General features: G+C 50.4%; 1 protein-coding gene across 2 annotated transcripts in view; it reads left to right on the top strand.

Moving 5' to 3' along the window:
• Positions 1 to 27015, top strand: part of LOC118788725 (neuropilin-2-like) — a 64715-nt gene that overhangs the window by 25844 nt on the left and 11856 nt on the right. For both annotated transcript variants that reach the window (XM_036544754.1, XM_036544755.1), the window contains exons 5-13: positions 1601 to 1756; positions 1846 to 2015; positions 3963 to 4118; positions 13022 to 13166; positions 14950 to 15299; positions 15524 to 15668; positions 22721 to 22807; positions 24128 to 24289; positions 26626 to 26891. In XM_036544754.1, coding sequence (XP_036400647.1) covers positions 1601 to 1756; positions 1846 to 2015; positions 3963 to 4118; positions 13022 to 13166; positions 14950 to 15299; positions 15524 to 15668; positions 22721 to 22807; positions 24128 to 24289; positions 26626 to 26891 — 1637 coding nt within the window. The remainder of the gene's footprint in view (positions 1 to 1600; positions 1757 to 1845; positions 2016 to 3962; positions 4119 to 13021; positions 13167 to 14949; positions 15300 to 15523; positions 15669 to 22720; positions 22808 to 24127; positions 24290 to 26625; positions 26892 to 27015) is intronic.

Raw genomic sequence — 27015 nt, 5'->3', positions numbered from 1 at the left:
AGGACCCGCCCCCTCTCCCCAGCCCAGGACCCGGCCCCTGCTCCCCAGCCCAGGAGCCGGTCCCTGCTCCCCAGCTCGGAGCCCAGACGTGACTACAGTGCCGTTGGGGCTGCTCTTGTCGCTGCTATTTTTGTGCGGGTGCACTGCAGGATGAAAGCACAGCCACGGGCCCTCCTCGCTCCCTTATCTCCTGAGTCAGGGCCAAAACGCCACGGCTCCCGTATTATTCAAAGGAGGAGCGCTGGTGGAGGAGGCGGGCAGCAGCAGCAGCTTTAACCTTTATCACCAGAGTAAAAATAGGGCGTGAATAATACGGCAGCGGGGCTTAATCCTTGACTGCTGAGGAGCATAGTAAAGCCGCTCTCTTCTCCATGTGTGTCATAATAGAGCTGTGTGCTGAGCGTGTGATATTCACTAAACCCACAGACCCGCTCTCCTGAAGGGCCCACGCGGCTCCGTTCTCAGACGGAGTCCCAGTGCCTCCTGCTTGTGGACTTGGCAGTGCGCTTCTGAAGTTCAGGAAGGGCTTCCCCAATAGAGGGTCTTCTTTACGCGGTGAATGTGTGACTTCATCCAGTCTGTTTCCTGAGGTGTTGGTGGTAAAGGAGTATCTCCATTACTGCGGTGGGCTCCTCCGTCTTTGTCAGAGGAAGCGCTTCCTTCCCTTCTCGCCTGAGAGTAAAAGTAAAAATTGGAAAAGGGGAAAATGGGCGACGTGTATCCGCATCTGAATGGCACGGAGGTGAGGGGAAAGCGAGGCCTTGAAAACAGCGTTACACAATAGAGGGATGTTATACGAGGCCTGAGACGGGAAGTCCCTGAGCGAGTAGGTGCTGGAATGCGTTTCAGAGCCTTTTCTTCTCTTCTTCTGAGTGCCGAGCCTTGATTTACACCAGCCATCCACCCCATTAATAAAGAGAGATATTTCTGCCACCCGTTCAAGAGCCTCAAGTAACCACCTCTCCCCCAAAAGAAAAATCAATATCAGTGATCGATTCTCAACTATTTCATCCCTCTTATAGCAGGATCTGTGTGTGTGTGTGTGTGTGTGTGTGAGAGAGAGAGAGAAGATAACAGATGCTGAGGACTGTGTCTTACTGTCAGGCTGGGCCCCCTGTTACTCTGCACTCTGGCCACAAAATCTTAAATTAATCAAAAAAAGAGGGAAAAAAAATGAAATGTATCAATCATGAGAAGTCCAAGAGGGCATATCTAGTCCAGGGACATAGATGGAATTGAATGGAAAGCACCTTAGCTCTTAAGACGACAAATCACTTATCCTGTTGCAGTACAGAGAAAATGCAAGTCATATATGGTCTCCCCTACTGTGGACACATTGAAGCCACCATGTCTGTTCTGTTCTGCCTGTCACTAAGGAAGGGTTTGTCCCATTTAAGGACCAGGCTTGTAGAGTGCTTTCTAATGGAGTGAGAATTCATCTTGCTGAAAAGCCCACCTGGAGCTGTTTATGGAAAGGAGAAAGTGGGGTAGACTAGTCTCAGGTTTGCTGTGAAGTGCTAAGAATGGCTCAGACTCAGGCTGGTATTACTTATGCCATGTGATCCGAGCTCTCATGCATTGGCATCCTGTGTCTTCACAGTGGGGCCTCTGATTGGACGCTACTGTGGCACCAAGATCCCCCCCGAAATCCAGTCCTCCACGGGCCTCCTCTCCCTCTCCTTCCACACAGACATGGCCGTGGCCAAAGACGGCTTCTCCGCTCGCTACAACATGACGCACAGAGAAGTCAGCGACAGTGAGTACCGCCACATCTCTCTGGCTGTTCCTCTGTATGTCTGTGCATCACCATTGGTATGTTGACTTGGGATGTCCATCCCTTCCCAGCCTTCCACTGTAGCAGTGCTTTCGGCATGGAGTTTGGGAGGATCTCGGATGACCAGATCTCGGCCTCCTCCTCCTTCTACGACGGCCGCTGGTCTCCCCGGCAGGCGCGGCTCAACAACGATGACAACGGCTGGACCCCCAGCGAGGACAGCAACAAAGAGTACATCCAGGTGGGTCACACACCTTGCCCAACATACCCCCCCTCCCTCACCAATCCCTCTGTCCACCATATACAGCCTTGGTTCTGATGGCAGGTTCCCCATGAAGTGGAGAACTCTGAGGTGGAAGCCTGCTTCAAAACGTTTATAAAACATTTGATCACGAACATCATGTATCTACAGTAGATAAGAATGAGAATTGCAAAGCAGCACAGTGACAACATTACCTGACCAGTTCTGACGAAGATAAGTAATGAGCTGTTGGTTTTTATCATTATAAGTCTGGTTTTAAATGGGGCATAGCAGCTGGTGTGGATTTGCGGTGTGCTTAGCTCGGGCTGGGTAGGGCGTTTGAGTTGTGAGACAGCGATGGTCCGGAAGAATGGTTTCCTCAGGTGAATACCTCCAGCAGCGGTGAAACATTGTGTCCTCACTTTTTTGGAATGAACCTGCCTGCCACGATTTACGAGGAGCTCATTACAGGGTTTGAGAGGCTTTTAAGAGCACAGTAAAGGGCTCTAAATTGTGCTGGCCTCCGCTCAGGTTTGACAGGAAGAGCTTGTCACAAGACAGAATGAGAACCCCGCGGAAGTGGAGGTGGCAGAGGGGTTTCTCTCTCTCTGTGTTACCTTCACCAGAGCTCATCTGGGGAGGCCGGGATCTATTTGAGCATCTCCCTGGGCTCTGTGGTCAGGGATTCCGCAGTCCCTACATGCCTGCTGGGGTCCCAGCTGCTACCCGGTGTTAGCACCTAGGAGAACAGCCCCCCTCGTTTCACTGGACCCCCCTCCACCACCACCACACTCACCTCATTGGCCGAGACATGGACAACCTGTCTTCCCAAAGAGCTGATGTAAATGCTTACATTCCTCAGCTCCAACCATGCAGTCTGATTGGTGTTTATATGTAGGTATATGCCCGTGTGTGTATGTGTGTGTGTGTGTGTGTGTGTGTGTGTGTACACATATGTGCATGTATGTGTTTGTATGTGTGTATAGCCGTGTGTGTGTGTGTGTGTGTGTGTGTGTGTGTGTGTCTGGGTTTATGCTTGAAAGGTTCTATGGGCACTAATAGGCAGCCATAAGGCTTTGGTACAGAAAGATCACGTGCTCTTCCCAGTAGAGAAGTTGTTATTCTCACACCGTCGGAAGCAGGCAGTAGATTCTCATACCCCATTACCTCTGTCCTGCTTTCTGAGTGAGAGGAATACTCAGACCGGGGGGATGCTTAGAATTCAGATCTCTCCTCTCTCTCTCTGCATCGTGGTTTCATCAGGGAGAGAGTGGTGTTGCGGAGTCCTCGCACGGGCTGGCGGGGCCCTGGCCCATTCTCTCCACGCTCTGCTCTCCGGGCGCGGTCTGATGATGCAGCAACAACCGGCTCTGATGGTAACTGCCACTTGATTGATGAGGGCCCTTTCCAGGGAATTAATAGTTAGCAGCAGTCCTCTGTGCTATTGATTTTTATGTCGAGGTACGTTTCTTCCTCCCTCCCCGCCCTCAACAGCAACTCGGGGGATGAGTGCGGGGGTGGATGGGGGGGCGTGTGAGCAGCACACCTGTCTCCCTGACAAATAGCAAGGGCTGCGTGCTTTTACCTTCATGTTTATATGACACACCGGGCAAGCAGGGATTCGGGGGGAGAGAGAGAGAGAGAGAGAGAGAGAGAGCGGGGCCTCCCTGGGCGCCGCTGCTGAAACGCCAGATAAACTCCGCGCTCCTGCAGTCACGTCGCCCACCTAATGCAGCCGCCGAGATCAAATGGGGAGCTGATTGTCGATGTTGCGGAAAGGGAGATTAGAATTAACTTCGGGGTCATTAATATGGATCTGCGGCAGCAGGAGATAGATGTCGGGTTCGATTCCAATAGCGGTCTCTCTCCCGGTAAACACGGAGAGGAAAACGTGCTGCAATCATTTCATCTGTACCCCCCCTCTCCCCCTAACCCCCCCCCCCTCAGGTGGACCTGAACTTCCTCAAGGTGCTGACGGGAATCGCCACCCAGGGGGCCATCTCCAAGGAGACGCAGAAGTCCTACTATGTCACGACCTTCAAGCTGGAGGTCAGCACCAACGGGGAGGACTGGATGATCTACAGACACGGCAAAAACCACAAGGTAGGAGCCAGGGGCAAACTCAGGCGGTGCTGTCAGCACTCCAGCGTTGTACACGAAAAGGGAGAGGGGACGTAACCTCTCCGCTGGAACAGAGGGGTCCTTTGTGTTCTCTTATCTGCTGCACCTATTCATCATCCTCATACCCAGCCATGACGTGATCACCTGTACGGGCTGGTGTGCAAACACGTGGGGCGTGGGATACTAGCGTGGAGACACCTCTCAGGCTGCCCTGATAACAGCACAGTGAGCAGTTTCTAGCAAGTGGGGAGGGGAGGAGGGGCCAGAGCAGCCAGCCTCCTGCATTTGCAATCAGTGTCTCGTCTTTGTGTTCCTGTCAGTTGTTACATGTGTGTTTATGCTAGGCTGTTATATGGATCCCCACTCTTGGCCAATAGCACTGGGACTGCTGGGAGGGTTATTTATTCCCCCACGTTGACATGCCGAGGGGAGAAACTGGACAACTCGTCTGGAGGTTTCCCACAAACCTCCTCTCTGAGGGCAGGAGAGAAATGCATGCACACAAAGGATTAGGGACCCTCTAATCTTATCTGCTTCCAGTAAAGACAGAAGATTCTGTTTAGACCTGATTACTTTCAGGGAGAATTTGGGAAATCCACATGGGTGGGGTCATGGTGATTTGTGGGGAAGAAACAACTTGGAATTCTAGGTCCTGGCCAACTGGTGCACTTATGACTGAGAGGCTCAGTTAATGTCCTCTGAACTCCTGCTGACAAAGACCATCCTTTAATCTCACAACAAATTCGGCTTCCAGGCTGTACCTCCTCATGGCCTCTGTGTTAACAGGGCTCTGTTTTTGTAGAGTCGTGATTTAGTATCTGGGAAAGTTTTTGATGGAAAAGCAATGCTGGTGTTTTAGCTTTGAAACATGACACCCATGCCTGTATATTGTTAGACAGTTTTTTCAGGTCCACCGATATTATCATATTTTATAAATCAAGTTCAGTACTAGTTCAGAATACTGAACTTGAGAAGATACTTTAATGTGTCTTAATGAAGTGTTGTTTAGGTATTTGTTTGTTTCATACTAGCAGGGTAATTCAGATATGTGGGCTCTTATGATTCGCACCAATCTGGGCTGTTTACGGGTATTCCGCTTGGATGAAGGTTGTTTCCTCCGTACTGTACAAAAAACTGCTGATCCTGTGAGAGTGAGACAGGCAGGGCGTGTCCGGGCTGTGAGGAAGGATGGGATGGATGGGCCATCCCAGGGGACCGTTCTTGCCGTGGTACAGGTGCAGCACCGCTTCCTGTTTACGAGCCGTAGCGCCAAGCACGTAAAATTAGACAGGGGAGAGGTGCGGAGTGCAACTAGCGTGACTAGCCTGACATCTGGGTGACCAGCGGCCTGTGGTGGGCGCCGGAATGGTGATGTCAGCAGGAGGGTGGTGAAATAGTGGTGTCAGCGTTGTAGTGCTCCCCCTCTGGCAGCAGGGTCAGCAGCAGTTTCGGCTGGTTTGGCCTTGTGGGGCGATTGCACTGCGGCTCGTCAGTCTCTCGTACTCGGCTGGGCACAGAGACCATCCGCCCCTGTCCCAGACCCGACTAAATCAGACCACATTTACATTTATTCATTTGGTCGTTGCTTTTATCCAAAACAACTTACAAGTGAGGCAGAGTACAACACAAGCAAATATAAGGAGTCAGGAGATCGATCTTCACAAATAGCTTTCACAAACTGTCCCCTCCACCAGCCAGCCTGATTGGTTTTCCCTTCATCTGTTCTGTATTGCCATCGTCACAAGGAGTCAGACCACACCCTCCTCCTTCTGGCACCAACGAACACTGCGATTTAGTGAGGCTTGTCATGTGTAGCTGCTGTAGAATGGCTCTCCTTTGCTATAGCTGGGGCTAGAGGGGATGCACGAATATCCCTCTCCTTCCCTCTCTCTGTACGTCTCTCTCTCTCCTTCCAGCACCAACAGCCTGCCTCTCAGAGCACCATCTGAAAAAGCCATTGAAGTGAAAAAAAGGCATAATTTGCCTCGCTTTTGAAATGTTGTTTTCTGGGCAAAAAAGGAAAAAAAAAATATTTGTACATGTCAAAGCATGCAGTGCTTTGAATGAATTCATAAAAAGATTTCAAGCCCAGCTGTCATCCAGTGATCCAGTTCTTTTTCATACCGCTTAATCAATCCGCAGTTACATGGTGTTTTCCCTCTGTCGGGGCCTGCCCTTCTCTGCGTGACATCTTCATGAGGTCCTTGTGGGGCTGTGTCCCTGGGTTTGTGTCACGCAGACTGGTCTGGGGCGTGACTGGAGGGTATAGTCACGTGGAGCTACGCCTGGAAGAGGCCTCACCAGACACCCTCTCCTCTTTGTAATGGAGTCTTAGCTCTCAGCTTTCCTCCCCCCCCTCCCCTAAATGTTATCTTTGTCAAGCAGGTGTGCGGTGTGTGGGGAGGGGGGAGGGGGGCCGGGCAGATAAGTTTCAGGAATAATTACCGAAGACTAATGCCGACGCAGAGCAGGTGAAGGCAAAACCAATCAGGCTAGCTGCTGGAGGAGGCAGTTTGTGAAGGCTGTTTGTGAAGATTGATCTCTGGGCTAAATAACCCTCAGCATTCCTGCCATCTCTTCATTTAGAGTAGTGCTGGCAGACAGTCCTTCCGCCGGTGTCTGATGAATCCTCACGTGTGACTTTGGCATTATGAGGAATATAAACAAACTCAGTCAGTTTGAACTTCTTTTGGTCTTGGTAAGGCTTTACCGTCTGTAAGACAATGATCTCAAAATACTGAGCTTGCAAAGATACTTATGGGCTTGAATTGAAAGGTGGACCGTTGGTGGTTCTCTAATCTTTGACTGGATGGTATTATGCTCTCAGCTGATTTAATATACAGAAGTGTTTTTGGTGATTGTTTTAATTACTATTGTCTTGACCTTTTCAAATCGAATTTTATTGGCAACTTTGGCAAACAAGATCTCTTCTACTCCATTCCAGCTGTCTACCTCTTACCTTCACAATCTACGAGGGTCAGCTCGCTTTTTATCTCTACAGAGATTACGCACACATGCTCAAATGGCAGTCTCTCTTTCAGACCCACAAAACCCACAAAAACATTGCCCCTCGGTTACCCGTCGGTTACTCACAGTCTCTTAAGACATAAAAAAAGAGACACGCATGCACACTCAGTGTTGATGATTGAAATTCCTTGCTGCAGTTCCGCACACAAATCTGGCGGCGTCGGAGCAGGAGGGAAAAGAGCCGGGTTTCTTCCCTCCCTCTGCAGTCACACTGCCACCGTTAGAGCGCGCGTTAGAGGCTGCCATTCGTCACCACCGCTGACAGCAGCGCTGAGCCACTGTAGTACCAATGCCCTGTGGGTGGGGGGTGTAGGAGCAGGGCGCGGGCCGGGAGAGAGTCCCTCTCAGTTCATCAGTGTCAGAAATCCACTGCCGCCAGCATTGCATCCTCTCTTGTAGAAGCAGCCCCCCCGCCCCCCCCCCCAGAAAAATCCTCCATATTCCCTCTTCCTCCTCTGAGAAATGCTACTGGATCCCAGCCAACTATCCCAGGAACTAGCTTCTACTGTCAACATCTTCATCTTGAGGGAGGGAGAGAGAGGGAGACAAGTGGGGGGGGGGGTTTGGGGAGAGACAGAATAGAAAGGTGTGCGGAGGGACATAGACGGGGCAGGCAGGGAGAGAGAGAGAGGGGTGGTGGGGGGGATATAATGTCTTGAGCAGAAGTGTATGGGTTGACCACATTTCCCTATGGTGCCGTCAGATTTGAGAAAAACAAAGCAGCAGTTTGCCAAAGCTAAAGAAATGCACAGGGAGAAAAATAGGAAGGAGTAACTTATGTCCAGAGCAGCCTTTGCTTCCAGACCAACAGTGACACCCTTTCCCGGCCCTCTAGTCCTGACCAATACTGACAGAGGCAGGACAGGGAAAAACTGTCAGGCTGCTGTGTGGATCTCACCGTCAGACATGAAGGTGACCGAGTATGTTAGAGCAGTATGTTAGAGCAGCCTTAGACAGACCTCACGGGCCCCTATCTATGCTATACTGTAGTATCAAATTAGTACACTGTGATGTGTGGATGTGAATGTTACTCTGTTCTGCTCCATTTTCTCATTCCCATGATGGGGAGATATTTATTAACAGTGCAGAGCCTGTGTGTGTGTGTGTGTGTGTGTGTGTGTGTGTGTGACATCTGTCTCTCAAGTGGAGGGAAAGTGGGTCATTATTATTTCATCGCCTGCCACGCGTTCAGACACAACACGGAAGCGCTCGCCCTGCCCAGGGCGTGAATAATTCAGGCCCTCCTGGGTCTGCCGGACAGGCAGGAGCAGCGGTGCGGAGCAGGTCAGGGTCGTTCAGGATTTCCCCGTCGTCGCTAATACCGAACCTGTGGCCCAGGTGAGTGCGAAGCCCCTGCCACGCTGCAGATTCTACACTCCTACACTTCCACGCCCCTCGGCGCACCTCCGCAGGGATGAGAATGTCAGTCCACTCCTCACAGAGAGGTCAGGATCAATGCACAAAGCACATGTGAACAGGGTGAGAGTCAGGTGTCGTCACGGCCCCCTCCACGGGTAGAAATGACCTGTGACCTGTGACCTGTGACCTCTGATATGAGAGAGGACACAAAAAGGCTCTGTGAGAACGAGCAGTCTGCTCCTGCTGCCCCGGGGGCTCGTCCGCACAGGGGCCTGAGAATCGGACGTGAGCCTCCTACCATCCTAACAAGCCCCCAGGTTTCCTGATCAGCCCCCAGGTTTGCTTTCTTTTCAGTTCTTTGGACTTCAGTGTTCCTCTCTTCATAGGTTTGACATGTGTCATCCGGCCTTGGGTGAAGGAGTCCTTTCATGAGAAAAGGCTTTGAGGCTGAAGCAGGGGTCTGGCCAGACGGCCGCTGGAGTCAGATCATGAACAACGGTGCACCCAATGGCCTGCATCCATATTTCTGCTCCCTCTCACAAGTTCCGATTCACCCTCATCTCCTCCCTGCAGCAGAGAACAGCTCTCACGCACGAGCTCAGTTTTAACGCTGTGGTCATGGCGCCCCCCTCTCCTCTTCTCAGAGGCGTTGGTTGTGTGTTTTGGGCAGTTCTCCCAGTGATGTAACACAGAGAGTGAGGCAGGCAGGGAGAAAGCTGTTCGCCAGCTGACATGTTCGCCCTCAGGTGTGGGTGGTAAGATGGCGGGCATCCCCTGACACCGAGAAAGAAAATTCTCCCAGTGGTAGAAGTCTTCCATTACGGTAATGGGCCTCCGGTGTGCCCTCCCTTTCGCTCTCCCCTCTGCCTGGATCAGGTCTGAGTAATGGTTCACATGCCCGCCAGCAAAGGCTCCAGGTGCGCCCGTGGCTCCATCCCCACCTGTGATCACCCCACCGCCCCGGATCTGCAGCTGAAGGCAGCCGCCTCCCGGGAGAATCAGACTCCGTTTACCTTCCCCAGCAGCACTTAGAAAAGCAGGGAGGCTCAGCAAAGCAAGGCATGACAGTGTTGTCCCGGTGGTCCTGCAAGAATTTGGTAGACTATAGACTGGAGTTGTTTTAGGACACACCCCTGTAGGCTCTCTGTGATGTTGTAATAACATCCTGTTGAGGTGCGCTCCTCACAGGCCTCAGGTGTGGAATGCCCTTATTATCCGAAATGGGGCAAACGACACCTGTGCTGTCCACTGAGCGGAAGGCGGCTGAACACGGCCTGTGCTTAGCCACCACACCTGCCACTGTGCTGGTGTTTCTCCCCTGGATTAAACCCACAGCCAACGTTAAACATTCACGCCGCAAGGTTACAGATGCCAGTGATTAAGGGCTTATCCCCGAACCATCGCTACGCTATCATCATCCATTACCGTCACTTTCCTGGGCAGCTTACGTTTGGTGTATTATCAGTTTATTCAGCAGATATTTGCTGAAGCAATCCATTTGAAGTGTCTCACTCAAGGTCACCACGGCAGTGTCCCACCAGAGAATCCAACCTGTGGACGTTTTGGCTACAAGCCCAGTTGGACTACACCGCACTTCCTCCCCATGAGGAAAACGGCATACCACAGTATGCAGAACCTCTGGAGCCGTTAATTTAAGGTTGTCATGTATGAGGAAGTGGTATAGGAAATGAGGTGGAGTCAGTGGAGGGTGAAAGACAGTGAAGACTGCTCTGTATGCTTAATGCTTGGGCCTCTGTGCTCTCTGCTGAGCGGGTGGGGGCACGGGATGTTGGAAGGGAGAAGGTGGCTTTGTAGATTCAGACGTCAGGGCTACGTCAACAATGCTGACAGCTACAGCTGTCGTGATGATGTCATTGGTAGCTGCTATGTGTCCCTCGATGGTACAGTAGATGTAACGGTGAGAACAGCCGCAACTTTGCGTGTGTGTGTGTGTGTGTGTGTGTGTGTGTGTGTGTGTGTGGTATGCGGTGATGTAGGTCTGTGTTCGTCTGTGTCTTCTCTCTCCGCCTCCCGGTAGAGACACCAGAACAGAGGGAGTTAGTTTGTCAGAACCTGGAGCACTGTCACTGGTGGTTGTTACACTGGAGTTGGACTGTCAGGGAGAATCACACATCCAGTGTCTTGTTCCTCCAGGCCGCCCCCCACGCTCACACTGTGTTAAATGCTCCAAGCTGCTTTGGATTAAACGCACCAGCCAAACAAGTGTAACTGTTGCAGAATGTCTGAATACGAGTAAATCGGAACAATGAGGATTACATGATGCTCAGAACAGAATGTGAGAGGTTTATTAATGAGAGCGGTTTGAGTTACAGGCAGCAAAACACCAGAGTGCATGTTGCAGAATAAATTCAAACTTTTAACTTCAGAGTGTAGCATCCTTTGTGAGCACCTGATTGGGTGGGAGGTGTGTTCTCAGAATGTCTACATCTGACAGTTGGGAGATGATGTAAGTGGGTTTCTAGCAGCCACACACTCCCAAGCACTATTGTGATGATGCAGTCTGATGTGCCTGCGATCAGATGCCCCGCGCAACTCCCATGGACAGGCCTACCCTGGCTTCTCTTATGTGTGCTCTTTGCTTGTAGCATATTCTGAAAGGGAGGAGGTAGACAGAAAAGTACATCTTTCAAAACTGTCTGATAACTTTTTGGCTCTTGCTCCATGTTTTGTTTCCAGCACAGAGGGTTTTCATTATTCTTTTTAGGTCTTACATTCACATTTGGTCTTTTGGCAGACACTCTTATCCACTGTGACTTAGCAAACTGCATTCAATATGGTTAGGCAATTAGCTGCAAATATACTAAAGATTAGTGCCATCCTTGAAATTTGGTGCTATTGTGTTAAACTTTGCCATAATGGGATTAAGTGCTGTTAAAAAGATGTGTAACCTTGAACTATTCCTGTACAAAATTAATTTTAAACTATACAGCCTTAAATGTCCCAGGTCTGTATCATCACTACACCTTTGCAGCTGAGCTTATGTTACAGCTAAAGCTGGAGGTGCCACAACGATTTTATCTTTTTGGTAAAATCGCAAGCAGTTTTACAGCTACTAGCCGGTGTTAGTATTAGAAAGGGGGGGAGGTTTGTTTTTGGTCTGCGATGGAAAGCGGGCAGTGAAATCCTACAGTTCTGACAGGAGTGGAGAGCTTGTTCCTCCACTTGGGGGCAAGGGTAGGGAAGGAAAGAGCTGTTTATGTCTGTTACGGCATGCGGCACCATCTGGCGCGCGTAGGAAACTCCGAGGGGCTCTGGCAGTACAGCAGGTGGATCTGCTGTTCGCAGGTGCAGATCCGCTGTAGGCAGACATACAAAAATAATGCGCCGGATTCAAAAGGATTTGACTTCCTTTCCTGACCTCGCTCTGTATTATGGTCCGAGAAGAATAACACAGAGTGTCTGGCAGCTTCCTGTATTTTCTCGGTATATATCGTTGCGAATGGGGCGGATGTCTGAGAGCGCAGAAGAGGGATCAAAGTTAAGGAGCTGCTGGGGGCGAGGATGGGGTGAGCGGTCGCCATCGCTCTCACGGGGCGTGACCTCGGGAGGCCTCAGGGCGAGGGGGGGTGGGGGTGTTGGGCGGATCACTCCCGGCCCGCTGGAGACATCCTGTCTGTGGGAGGGCTTCAGGAGGCCCGCGTGGGCCTGGGAGGGCGGGAGGAAGCCTTCACACAGAGCGTGTTGTTTTTCCCGGAGAACGAGGGTCGGGCGGAAACCGCAGCGTGGCCCCGGGGGGCCAGGCCTTGCTCAGGAACTGTCCCCGCACACATGTCCTGCTTGCCTCACCTCTGTCTCCTGTGGGGCCTTCCTCTGTGCTTTCCTAAATGCGTCCCTGTGACTGAAGCCCTTGGGGAGGGTTATGGATGTAAGGACTGGGGGAAGAGGAGCCCCCCACCCGCCCTTTACAGCAGTGGTCCAGGGCTGGCCAGCTGGACCTGGTGTCATAGGATCCCTCTGAGGCCAGCTTTTCTCTGTGTGCGACAGAGCAGGTCTGCCCCTCCCCTGCCTGCTCTCTCTCCTGAGACAGCACTGAGAATAGCTCTCGTGTGTGGGGGGGGGGGGACAGGGGCAGCGTGACGGGGGGTCACATATCAGTGCTTGTCATCTCGTCTTCCTCTGTCACCCACCAGAAACGGAATCCATGATGCATGCGTTTTTGAAGAAAAGGCCAGGGCCTGAATCTGCCTCAAACCCATCTGTTGGTGTCTGACAGTCAGGTGACTCTGTTTCCACTGAAGCGAGGCCCTGCTAGTATTCACACGGCTCTCATCTGGTCGATCTCAGGAGTTTGTGCACACCCCTTTCACGTGTTGGAGACATTTTCATTTGATTAGTTAGTAAAGCGATAAGTGTATTGGATACAGAAAAGGGGCAGTGAGAGCTAGCATGACAGCCAGGCAGATCCTACTCCTTAATGATGCAGTCCACAGCACTGGATCTCTGGGTTGACCAGAACCCCTCTCTCTGCCGTCTTTCAGGTTTTCCATGCTAACACAGACCCATCAGAAGTGGTTCTGAACCGCATCCCCCAGCCGGTTCTGGCCCGGTTCGTGCGCATCCGGCCACAGACGTGGAAGAACGGTATTGCCCTGCGGCTGGAGCTCTATGGATGTCAGATAACAGGTACGTAGAGTCTGAACAGGTGTTACAGTACCTGGCAGCATGCTGGTGTCCACTCTGAGATGGACAGGGAGCAGCTTTGGTCCATAGAGTCAGTGCCTCGACATCACAGGAGACGCTTCATCAACAAACTTATTTGTCCTCCTTCAGAACGTAATTGAGTTTTTTTTCTATTTATAGTATTATTGTGAATACTTACTTGGATATAATTGAGTTTGTCTCTCTCAAGAAGAAGTGAAAGGGATATTTAGCACTGATGCTATCAGCAGGTCCAGCGCACTCAATCATTATTATATTAAACAGCTATTTGTGCTGGTATTTTTCGACACTGAAGAGGATGAATGTGCTTTTTTCGTCTCCAGCACAGTGGCCAGAGGCAAATAAAATACAATACCAGCCACTACACTGCCCCCCCCCCCCCCCCCCCCCCCCCCAGTCCAGATAATCCAAAACCCCCATCCTCCTTCACCACCCCCGCCCACTCAGAACACAGGATACCGCTTTCAATGAAGGATACTGCTTATAAAAGCTTATAAAAGCACACATCAAACACCCACGCTCAGACTGCAGTAGGAAGAGATTTAGTTTAATCAAAGTTGTATTTCTTTCTTTCATTTTCTCTGTCTTTCCCTATCTCACTTTCTCTTCCTCAAGTAAAAATTTTTTCTGCTTTTGCTGTTCATATCGGGCCTCCTTTCTGCGCTTGGCTCTACTGAGTTATGAACAGAGTCCACAATCTATCATTTATTGTGATTGCTTTACTTTTTCACGCCTTATGTCACCGTGCTGTGTTTTAGATGCATTGATGTGCATTTAATTTTGCTGTGGGGTGTGAGGGGGTGTGAGGGCTGGGTAAGTGTGGTCCTCTCAGCTGCGGCTGAAGCCGCGTTCGGCACACGCTCCTCTCCTATTCAAGGGCACATTTGCTGGCTCGCTGCCACCGCAATCACCATAACACTGTTCCACCTCACCACCGCGTTCAGACCACGCTGTTCCGCATGTCCAGAAGCCTCCTCCGCCTCCTTTTCATCACGCACAAGCCATAAATACACTCATACACGTGCACACACGCGCACACACGCACACACACACACACACACACAGGCACACAGGCACACGCACACAAACACACGCATACGCACACACACACGCACACACACACACACACACAGGCACACACACGCACGCACACAAACACACGCACACGCACACGCACACACACACGCACGCACACGCACACACACACACACACACAGACACAGAAGCACTCAGATAGCTATGAAGCTAGATAGCTACACAGATGCTCACAGACACAAACACATGCTCTCACATTCACACATACACACACTCATATGCACACACACACACACACACACACACACACACACACACTCACACACGCTCACTTACACACACACAAAGAAGCACACAAATAGCTAAGCACATGCACTAACACACACACATGCTCACACATAGACACAAACACTCATACATGCGCACACACACACACAGGCACACACACACACACACACACAGGCACACACACACACACAGGCACACACACACACACAAACCTTCCCAAATATACCGCCTTCACAGACCAGAGTGAATGTTTCACTGTTGCTGTTTATTTATTATTTACACCTCTGGCCTGTGTGGTGACATAACGCCATGAAACATTGATCTCTGTAACCTTAAAATGTCAATCTTCCCTCCATCCACCCTCACTCTCTCCCTGTATCTCCCCTCTCCTCCCCTCACCTCTCCCACCCCCTGTTCCACACAGACGCCCCATGCTCAGAGATGCAGGGCATGCTATCCGGCCTGCTCCCAGACTCCCAGATTTCGGCCTCCTCCGTGCGGGACATCCACTGGTCCCCCGGGGCGGCTCGGCTGGTGGCCAGCAGGTCGGGGTGGTTCCCCAGCCCCACGCAGCCCGTGGCTGGGGAGGAGTGGCTGCAGGTGGACCTGGGGGTCCCCAAAACGGTGCGAGGTGTGATCACCCAGGGGGCACGCAGCGGGGAGGGCAGCACCAGCGCGGAGAACCGGGCCTTCGTCAGGAAGTACCGCCTGGCCCACAGCATGAACGGCCGGGACTGGAGCTTCATCACTGACAGCAAGACCAGCCTTCCCAAGGTGAGCCTTCATTTCAGTGAATCTGCAGAATAATGTATGCATTAGAATCAAACTGAGAGGTGAATGCATCAGAAATTTCTTCATGTAGTTTACAGTTGTAGGCAGTAAGCTGAAGCTCAATGATCCAAGCTAACATTAACTAACACTAACATCTATACCATAATTGTATCAGAACCAAGACCGAGATGATTGTTGAAAGACTGTTGTTGATTGTCCTTGCACAGATCTTCGAGGGAAACACACACTACGACACCCCGGAAATCCGCAGGTTCGAGGAGATCCCGGCGCAGTTTATCCGGATCTACCCGGAGAGGTGGTCTCCGGCCGGCATCGGCATGAGGCTGGAGGTGCTGGGGTGTGACCTGCCAGGTAAAAGACACTACTCTCATCCAATCGGGGCTCTGTCTGTCTCTCTGTGGGGGCATCCGACTGAGCCATTTACCCTTGTGTATCTTATCATGCATTTAGTGGCTTGGTATCATGTTGTAGTATGCTGATCCTCTTCATTTTAGTCACAGCAGCCATTTTGCCTGTTTTTGCTCTTTTTTCGGATGAGCTGAGAGCACAGATGCAGCAGTCTGCAAGGTCCTATCAGGTTTAAAATGCCCTTCCTGCCTCTATGTGTCATACCCAGTGGTGTGTGCACTAGTATTCATATGACACACCTCTTACCTGGTCACTATAGTTACAGCTCACCTTCCCCAAGGAACAGGCTAGTCCCTGTCATTCACAGTCTGTCTAACTCGGTGTGTGTCTGCGTGACAGCAAGGTTAAAGGCTGGCTATAAAAAGGTATCCCCAAGTGCTTCCTGTGTGGGCTGTAGCCCTAATGTGTCACATTAGCTCAGAGCAAAGCTTGGCGAGCAGCTCCTTTGCGCCGCCGGGGCCTTGAACTTGGCAGAACCGGGTTAAACATGCAGCTCTTGGATCCGGAGTGGCTCAGTCAGCAAGGTGCTCATCTCGAGCGCAGGCTCAGCCCTAGAGCCCAGGTTTGAAACCTGCTGTGTCATTGGCTGACAATGACCTGGAGCCCGCATCATCCAGAGTAATTGGCTGAACTCTGCTGGGGATGGTGTTGGGTAAGTTGTTTGGGATGTTCTCGTTTCTCCACCCTCAGACACCTTGTGAGTCTTCAGGCACCTGCAAGTTGATTGGATGACATCAGTAGAGTAGCATCTATCGTCCAATCAGTGCCCACTTCACTGAGGTGCTCTGTAGGACCTTCAGTAACTGTTTTGGCTTGTGTGTGATTGTGTCGGATGTTTGCATTCATCTCACTTGATTGCTCCAGCAAGACTGCAGAGGTGAGAAGAGCTTAATGTGCTGGTGCCAGTGCCACAAAATGGTAGCATAATGAGAAGAAAAATAAATGACAGCAGCTCTCTGCAGAACTGTGTTTGAACAAACAATGGACTTTAATGATCTGTCACTCTCTGTGTGGACACTGATAGTGGCGACCTAAATGTACTTCCTTTTTTGATGAAGCTGTGTTGAGTGTAAAGACAGCATATCAGGACAGGCTTAAGAGGTTTGGTTCACTTCCCGACAGTGAGAGAGAGAGAGATCGGAGGGCCAGAGCTCTGTGAAGCACCATAGGGCAACCGAGCCAGTGTGGAGTGACCTGCTGGTCTGGTCAGGCCCGCTCAGCAGATGTGACAGAGGCATGAGAGACAGACTTTCCAATTTGGACCACATCTATGGACAACTGTCTAACTGTCACATCTATGGACTCCAAGTAATGAGGCAGAGAGGCTTCCACTCGATCGGAGTCCTGAATGCACCACAAGCTTAAAGCTCTGCTCTTCCCCCCAGTCACCCTGCAGACAAGACCTCTGTGGCATAGCTGTTAAACATCTCCCTACACAGAGGACTGCCCGGGCTGGTGTTCAGGGCAGGAAGTGACCTCAGTGTTCCACGTGCATTCTAGAACTGCGCGTAGGGGTAGTCGTGCAGTCCTGCGGCTTACCGTTAGCCATCAGGAGTCTTGAACGACATGTAAACAACATCTTGTTTTCGCTCTGGATTCGTATACCTGGGGGAGCCACTGGATTAAATATTCAGAGAATTGCATCAGCTCCAGACCACTGAACAGGGCTGCTTGCTTCCAACAGACATCTGTTATCTCATTCAGCCTCCTGTAACACGCATTAGCTCCCATGTACAGGGCTAACAGTGGGAGAGAAGCCAGTCTTTCACACGTACCAGCCCCTTGGCTGTGGCCAAGTTCACACCCTTCCCAGACTCTCCATGCCCCTCCCCTCCAAAGGAAACTGCGCCCCACCCCTTCCGCAACACACTAGATTGGTAAGGGAAAGTCCGGCGTGCACAGCTTGTGCAAAACCGAGCGTGAAAGGCACACAGACCTCAAATATTCCAATCAACCGAGCTTTTCTATTATTCATCATTGCGCTGAACGCTGAGGGAGGGGTGTCACGCTGTGCTCACCCGGGAAGGGGATGGGAAGACAGTGACCTCTGCTGGGGACAGCGGAGATCACTCCGGGAGCGCCCCCTGAGGCGATGCGGGACAGCGTTGTGCTGCAGTGCGCTCCGAGCCTCTCGGCCAGGGCTGACCCTCTGCGGAGACTGAGCTGCAGGCTCACCTGGCCGATGATGCTGCACTGTACCAACTGCAGCAGAAGGTGGCAAAGTTCCATCTTGAAAAGCAAGATGTTCTTCTGTGAGAAAATAAAACCCGGGGAAAGTGTTTATTTGTGTGTGTAGTGCATTTTAGTTTGTTAATCAGCCTCATAAGGGTAATTGGCTTGGCAGGTGCTGGGTATGTCCAATTGAGCTCTTTATCTGGTGTTATTATTCCAGTTTAAGACTGCATGATGCATTTTGCAGGAAATCGCACTTTCATTTCCAAACTGGACAAACAGTTTAAATTATAACTGTGTAGTAGAGTACCAATTTTTTTTAAGAGCCCTATAAACAAAGAAAGAATAAAAAAGGCAAGCACAGAGTGTCCCAGGACTGTCTCATTGGCTGATCTTCAGCTGTATATCCTCCTCTCCTAATCTGTCTCCGGGAGTGTCACTCCTCCACGCCGGCTCCAGGCGCAGGTTCACACAGCTGAGCTGAGGATGCTCTAAAGCACACATCCTCACTGAGCCGGCCCTGCTCCTCACTGCCTCCTGTTTGCTCATAAAACACACTGTCTCTCCCTCCGCTGTCAGTCAAAGCTCTGTCTCATTCTCTTTGGTTTTTTTTTCCCCTCTTTTCCAAGTGCAGTTAGAAGCCCAGCATGACTGTATCTCATCTGTGGAAACTGGCTCAGTCAGAGACCTGAAAAAAGCTTCATTATTTTAGCCTTTCCTTGCAAATATTTTGGAACATATTAGTGTATCCATTTTTACATATTTAATACATGTGGTGGAAACTCTATAACCCATTACTCTGTTAAATAATGCCATTGAATACCAGTGAAATTAAGCTGGATCATAGGTACAATCAGCTGTTTTCAATAGCCATCATACCAGTCGCATGCCAAGTCAGTTTGTTTAAACCCTTGCAAAACTTCAGTAAGGATTTTGCCACCATTCTTTTTTTAATGTCACCTAAAAGTATCTCTGTATTTATGGCACATGTCAAATTAGTAGGATTGAGGTCTTGTAGATTTTTTTTCTGTGTCACTCTGTGAACAATTCATTAAATATGTATCACCAGTAGATAATTTGTTTTTCTGTGAAGCTGTGGGGAAAAAGCTCTTATCTCAGGCAAAGTAAATGTGTGAGAGAAATTAGTGGCAGTGCCTCAATCTTCCTGCCGCTACATGTTTTCCTATAGGAGAAACCAGTTATGGTCTTTAACTGAGAGTAAAGAATACAAAAGCACGATGCTGCTGCATAATTATACCTTCTCTTTAGATAATTAAAAACTAAAGCTATAATTGGCTTAGTGTTTACTGAAAATAGCTTTATTGTTCTGCATTTCTGAAGGGCTTTAGTCACATTTTTTAATGAAATGCTGAAAACACATTTTGTTTACTTGTAAATGAATGCTCTACAGTGTAAGTATTTAAACTCTGTACATACTGTATGTGGTTTGTATGCCTATGTGCATTTGTGCATCTGTGTGCCTGCTTGTGCGTGTGTGTGTGTGTGTGTGTGTGCGCGCGTGTGTGTGTGCCTGTGTCCTTACATGCTTGAGTGTGTGTGTATTTTTGTGTGTGCGCGCATGTGTGTGTGTGCGTGTCTGTGTGTGCGTGTGCGCGTGTGTGTGTGTGTGTGTGCCTGTGTCCTTACATGCTTGAGTGTGTGTGTATTTTTGTGTGTGCGTGTGTGTGCGTGTGTGTGCGTGCGTGTGCGTGCATGTGTGTGTGTGCGTGTCTGTGTGTGCGCGTGCGTGTGTGTGCGTGTGCGCGTGCGTGTGTGTGCGTGTCTGTGTGTGCCTGCTTGCACACGTGCGCGCGTGTGTGTGTGTGTGTGTGCACCTGTGTCCTTACATGCTTGAGCGTGTGTGTATTTTTGTATGTGCGTGTCTGTGTGTGCGCATGCGCGTGCGTGTGTCTGTGTGTGCGCGTGTGTGTATTGCATCGCACTAGCCGTGCATCAGTAGCGTGCCTCACTCCTTCCTCGGCTCCTGAGCTTGTCCCCGCTTGCGTCCTCTGAAACTGCAGGCAGGCTGGAAAGCAGCGCCCAGCTTCCCAGCATTCCTTTCTTCCCAGCTGCTGCTGCCAGATATACTGAGGTGTAGCGCCTCTGCCAGGGAGAGATTTACACAAAGGCTTTCTACATAATTGAAGGGGTTTTTTTTTCTCCCTCTAGCCCTGAAGTGCTGCGTCAGTGGGTTTGGAGGGAGATGTGGCCCGTCTCCAGTGGGGGAGAGAGCGGGGTTGAGTGGGGGCTGAGTGGGGCGGTGAGAGGGAGCCAGGCTGAGCAGCGCAGGAGCGTACCGCAATGCCTGCGTCTGCTGGCAGCTGGAGGCTTTACGACCCAGAACGGGACATGTGTTTCCAATCGCATCTCTCTCGCCACAACGCGGGCTGTGCACTCTCGGGGCACATTTTTGTGTCCCAGGAGGAAGACAGGGAGCTGGCAGGCCCCCCCCCCCACAACCCCCAACCCCAGGGGGGAAGAGGAGATCCGCAGGACTCAGGTACAGACAGTCCACTGCGATCAATCAGCGAGCGTGCAGCTCGTTGCCTTTTTTACTTCATCTAAAATGAATCTCGTTTATGGTCCTATTTTTTTTGTCCAGGCTGGAGAATGGACTCGGTTTTTTTTTTTTCGTTACCAGCAATCAGAATGTTGAATTGCTGCAATTGAAGGTAGCTAATCACCTTCGGAAAAAGGACCAGGGCCTCCTGCAAATCTCTGGTTACCGGTTTCACTCCAATTCAGGAAGTTGGTTCTGTATTCTAGAACAGGAAGCAATCAAGTTCCCGGGAGCTGGTTTCCTGCACAGGAGGACCTTTCCCTCTGGCTGTGGAGAGGGACCAGGACACGGGAGAGGGTCACAGCGACTCCCCTCTCTGGTCTCCCCTCTTGTCTGTCCCCCTGTTTCAACTGCCGAGGCCAGTGCCACTGAAAGGTCAGGATATTTACACCGTGACAAGGACTGACCTTTAGATACAGAGGGAAAGAGTTCTGATGAATCCTAATGGAGGCCTGTGCGTGAGAGAAGGGGGGGGGTCTTGTCTGTCTTTGCTAATTGTGCGGAGAGAAAGAGAGAGAGTGAGAGAGAGAGAGAAAGTAGGTAAGAAAAGAGGGGGAAGGACAGGGACAAGCCCAACGGCTGGTGAGGGGCGAAGGGAGACCGAGTCCACAGCGACATGGGGCTTGCTGGGGGGTTAATTGCATCGGTAAAGGGCACGACATTAATACAGTTTAATGTCAGAAATATTACCAGCTGGGGCCTCTCTTTCATGTGTGGATTTATGGACATTTATATAATTATATCTAAAGCCTTCTCTTTTCATCCTCGTACGAAGTGGATGGATGGTGATTGCTCCCCTTCACGTTTTTTGCCAATTAAATTTAGAACTCTGAAATATAGTGTCGCTAATTATGCTGACTACTCATAATCACTACCAAATTATTCCGTATTTTATATTTAATATTTTCCTCATAAACGTCCCTCCTTAGCGATGGAGACGTATGAAGACATTAGCATTTCCTGGTTTGTGCAGGTGCGCGTATGCTCACTGAGGACTGTATGTCCATGAAATGAGTGATGACTTACGTGTGCATTGCCCCCTAGCTCTGAGATGAAACAACATCCCATTGTTTTTAAATCGGTATTGATAACGTTGAAAAGCGTCGGGAAGGCGTCCCATGCGACCTCTGCTGGAGCCCACATTTCCTCCCGCCCCGAGGAGCGTCGGCATCTCTCTGTAATGAACGCTTTCATCTTCCGGGAGCCTCCGAGCCAGGCTGCGCTCGCGTTTCATTGGTGGAGGAGCGTACATGGGTCATGTGATCAGTGAGACACAGACGGACCGTGAGCAGGAGAAGCATGGGTTTAGTGTCTGCCAGCAGGGCCTGTATGAGAGAGGCGGTGGTTGAGAGACGCAGGTTGTGATTTAGGTGGTGGTCAGAGGCCCAGCAGTGGTGCGGTCGGTTTCTGATGGGTTATCCACGTGCCGCATGATTCTGAAGGCTCTTCTTTCCCTTACATCACCCCCAGGGCATGTCTTCGCCCTCTAGGTCCTTCTGCTTCCAATAACTGCTCTTCTCATCCCTGGCAAATGTTCTTTAAACTGTTTGCAGCGCGCCATGTGTTTTGAGTAGTTTTCCAGCTGTGGTGTGTGTGTGTGCGCGCGCACATACGTGCGTGCATGTGTGTGTATATATGTGCATGCCTGTGTGTGTGTGTGTGTGCGCGCGCGCATACGTGCGTGCATGTGTGTGTATATATGTGCATGCCTGTGTGTGTGTGTGTGTGCGCGCGCGCGCATACGTGCGTGCATGTGTGTGTGCACGTGTGAATGTGTATGTATATATGTGCATGCCTGTGTGTGTGTGTGTGTGTGTGTCCACGTATGTGTATGTGCGTGGTTCACTTTCTCTCCACATTGCCTGGGCATTTACTTGCTTGGTAATTACAGAGTGTGCTGTAGAAGCAGTGATCTATGATAGGGGAAGGAGAGTGACGGCCCTACAGCATGTCACTGCAGAGGCAGGCTGTGGGGAAAAGCGCTGGAGTCTATGGCTTGGCTGTATGTAATGGAGCATGCTAAGGTCACTGAGACTGCAACATCCATCACTGTGGGGAGCTCATCACTGCGGTGCCAGGCCAGTACACTTAGAAACACAGACACAAGCAGACAGCTCTCTCAGAGCGAATAGACAGAGAGCTGTGCAAACTAGCCAGCTCCCGGATGTGTGTTTTGTTAATGGTAACATCTGACAGGTGCCATAGGATCAGGTCCCAGAGTTAAGGCTCTTTTATTGACCTGGGTTTTGTGTTCTTTCCACAGAAACCACCTCCCTCGCTAACATGGCCACTCCCACACCCACATTGCCCCACCAAACAGAGAGTGCAACCCCCCCAAGAGTGGAGCAAGGTGAGTTATACCTCATTCCCAAAAGCCACTGCGGTGTGTTGGCCAAGATCAACTCTCAATCACTGGGGTGTATGAGCACAGTGTGAGTGAAAGTATATTTACCATGGTGTGAGTACATTTACAACAGTGAGTGAAAGTATATTCATTGTAGTCAGTGCATCTCAATGGTGAGAGAGTTACGCATTGATGCCACTCTGGCTGATCAATACCTGTCTGGGCCTGACACTGAGCAATGAGGGGACACAGACCTGGGAGGGTGCTTGTTTTTTCGATGAGCTGCTTTGGTCCTGTACCGCCCTCAGACCTGCGTGGGACCCAATTCATTTAAAAATGGAAATTAAGCCCTGCAATGCCAACGCAGAATTGTGTGTTTTTGTTTTTTTTTTCTTCCAAAATGGCACTGTTTGAGTAACTCATAGCTGAGATACAATCGCAAGCATCTACAGCGGCTATCAAAAGCAGCGCATGCAGGGATGGAATAAGTAAGACACCTTTAGCGTTAGCATAATGCGCAATGCGCACATCTCCTTCCCTCTCTCCGGGTTTAAATCGATAGCTGATCTGGGACCCTGGACGCGAGGGGTGTGGGGCTCCATGCAGATGAGGCCAGCTCTCCTCTTTAATCTCTCCGCTATCTAACACGCCGAGCTGGCTGGTGACAGGGCTCAGCGTAGAGGTGTGGCTTTGAATTCTAATGACCCCCCCCCCCCCCCCCCCCCACAAGCAGCTCAGGAGTCGGGGTGTGAACGGCAGCTGGGCTGGGTTAGAGAGGAGCAGACTCCGCCCACCAGCAGGGGTAATATCAGAGCAAGACAACTCAACAGGACAAGCTGTGGTCAAACAGTACACGTAACCTGTGGAGTCACAGCGTACAAGACCGCAGTTTCACGTGTCTCACCAGTCATCATGCCAGTGCCAGTCATGCCAGTTGGGCATGCCACTCGGGCAGCAGTGTAGTGTAGTGGTAAGAAGCAGGGCTAGTAACCGGAAGGTTGCTGGCTCGATTCCCCGCTGGGGCACTGCTGTTGTATCCTTGGGGATTTACTTAACTCACAAATATCCAGCTGTACAAATTGATAAAGTTGTATTCTACGTAAGTCACTCTGGACAAGAGTGTCTGATAAATGACAATGTAATGTATTTTCAGTGGGAATATAGATGTTAGGCTCTGGTCAAAGTGCTGAGGTCTGTTAATAGATGTCTTCTCTCCTCCTCTGTGTGTTTGTGGTTTCTTCTGTGTAATTTCTGCTCTGTTCTGTGTGTGTTCTGCAAGATGGCCGGATGTAAGGAGTAATGGAAATCTGTTTCTCCCCCCCACAGTCCCGGTCACCACCCCCTCCTCTCTGAGCGGCCTGTGTGACTTCGAGCAGAGCCTGTGCGGCTGGACCCACGACCCCACGGCCGACCTCAACTGGTCCCTCCACAGCGGCGGCACTGCCCCGGGTTCGGGACCCAGTCAGGACATCTCAGTCGGCTCTGAGGGTGAGTGTCACCCACGGGCCGCGTCAGTGCAGAGACTGCTTCACTCATGCGTGGTTATTTTAATACGCTTGAGTTCAGCTTGGATTAGAATGGACTCTAAGGTGTCTGGTGTCCCCCCTGTCCCCTCTTATACACATACCCTCACTCTGCCCACGTTTGCTCCTCCTATAGTATCATTCTGCAGTAGTGAATACAATAACTGCTCCCTGGAAACTGATATCTTGAACTCTCCCTCTCCCCCTCTCTAAGGCTCCACAGTTAAACTCCCATGGTGCTCTCGGCCATCATTCACTCCTTGCCGTCCTTGCGGTAGTGAATGTGTAATGTCTCTTCTGTGACCATATTAAAGAAGAGCTGGCCTCGCTGTCTTCTCTTCTCTGTTATTCTGTGCTCTGCACTGCTCTGCTCCGGGGCCTGTGTCCTGACTCCTATCCCTGAACTCACACCCTCCCTCCCCCCCCTCCCCTAAAAGAGAAAAGAAGCAAAGTCTGTTTTCCATATGTTTGGCTTAAAGAGAAATCCTTGACAGGAAGGAGAAGGAATCTCCTTCTGTTATGTGTTTCGCAGGGCCAGCAAGTGCAGCACATGCCATCCAGACCACTTCTAGGTCTTTTCCCCTCTGTTCTCTGTGAAACATGTAGCTCACAGCATGACTGGACCTTGGATCACCATACAGCTGTGTTCCCACTGACATGGAGGGACCCAGGCCCAGATTCAAACTACAGTGCGCGTCACCCTTATTCTTAAACATTCACGTGTTTTTCATATAATTTCAACGGCTGCTGAACTTGTGTTGTCATTTGCAGAAAAACAATCATGTCATAAATCTCTCGTTCAAAGCTTACGGACAAAACCCAGTGTGGTTATATTGCGTATGTTCCCTCTCTCAGTCTCTCAGCTGCAACTCGTTTAGACCCGGTTAGCAGTGAGTCTGAGGCTGATGAGGCAAAGAGGGAGCTATCTATTTGGGATTCAGCTCAGACTATAAACCCCTAACGCATTATCCTATTTCTTTGTGAAAAGTGGCTCGCCTGCCTGTCCAGGCTGAAAACGTTAATATTCACACTATGGGGTGTTAATGTGCGGTAGCTCTAATTAACTTCAGTAGAGTGGATTCCAGTAGAGACCCATACTCCCAGCGGGCCCATGCTGCCCCTTAGTTACCTCTAAGGCAGATCACTGTATGCTAAGCGCAGTTCCACGTACTTAAAGTCTCCTTGAAGAAGTGATTATTAATTTCCACTTCGTACACATCCAGGATCAAAAAGAAGAAGAAGAAAAAAAAACTTACCACATTAATAAAAGATGGGATTTATTTAGCCATTTTCACGGTCAGGACGAAGGCATTGTTATCCCAGTGTTGTTTAAAATTCATTTGTTCTGATATTTTTTTTAAATGGAGTCTATGAAAGATTTAGCAATCCAAGGCAACAGCTATACAACACTGTCAGCCATTCTGCACTTTTCCTTTCCCCCAGAAGGTTGGAGATGTGTGGTGACATCCAGGTATCAGATAAGAGGGTGCTGGAGGTAGAGGCAGTAATCTCTGCTGCCAAGATGAGCCATCAGATCACTCAGAAAGTTTTTCTCTCCCGCTTAATAGTCTTGTTCCCGGCATTGAAGTGTCAAGGATAACGATGACAATGAAAAGACAATTTAAACCAGCAAAGCATTTATACCCACACAACAAGAATAATGTTTATGGTTGTATTTTGAGAGCAGGGCCTTTTCTTCGGTTGCTGGGATGAGATGGCAAAAGTTATTAATATTTTATTCACCGCTTAGAATAAACACGTTGGAGACTTCCTCTTTTGTGATCTCTCTGCTGAACAAGCAGTGAACAGTAGGTGCATTATAAATAGAAGGTGGCATTTGGAGTTACCTGATGTGTTCAGGATGGAGGCTTCCGGCTGCTGTTGTTTCTGAGTGCATCTGGGTGAATGATAAACTGCTTTTCAACACCGCGGTGGGCCTTGGCCTACCACATGACCGCAGTGTGGTGCCGGCTGGGAAGACTACATCACAATCACCCCACAACTGTGCCCTCAGATAGATTGGCTGGCAGCACTGAAAGGGAGCTGGAGGAAACGCACACACACAGGTGTTTTAAATCAAAGCTACATTATTATTAAACAAACATATGTCAGGGTCAAATCCCAACAGTGCATATAGCCTATTAACCAAACATTCGGGTTTTTGGTTTTTGAATGAAATGATTGTACATTCTTAAGTCATCAGTTTTGCCACATAAAATAACAGTCGTCCACTGGTAAGTTCAATCAAGTTCACCCCAATGTGTTTTTGACCTCGCTGGGGTGCTGTGTATCTCCGTGCAGATTTCGGGAACTACCTGTACATCGAGGCGAGCCCCAAGACAGAGGGGCAGCGGGCGCGGCTTGTGAGCTCGGAGGTGGGGCCAGAGGCGGGGCCAGTCTGCCTGCTCTTCTCCTACCAGCTGCGGGGGGAGGGCATGGGTACCCTACGCATCCTGCTCCGTGACTCTGACCAGGAGGAGACCCTGCTCTGGGCCCTCAAGGGGGACCAGGGGCCCGTGTGGAGGGAGGGCCGCACCATCCTGCCCCGCTCGCCCAAAGAATTCCAGGTACTGCGGCCACCGTCGAACAACTGGGAACAGACAGACGAGCCGATAGGCATCGTGACAATGTTGATGGCTGATTTTATTTTAGACTTCTACTTATTTTTTTCCATACTGACATAGTTATTAC

Source organism: Megalops cyprinoides, chromosome 14, assembly GCF_013368585.1.
Source record: "Megalops cyprinoides isolate fMegCyp1 chromosome 14, fMegCyp1.pri, whole genome shotgun sequence".
NCBI classification, from domain to species: domain Eukaryota; kingdom Metazoa; phylum Chordata; class Actinopteri; order Elopiformes; family Megalopidae; genus Megalops; species Megalops cyprinoides.
The sequence above is the reverse complement of the archived record's forward strand: the minus strand, read 5'-3'. Positions and strand labels throughout refer to the sequence as shown.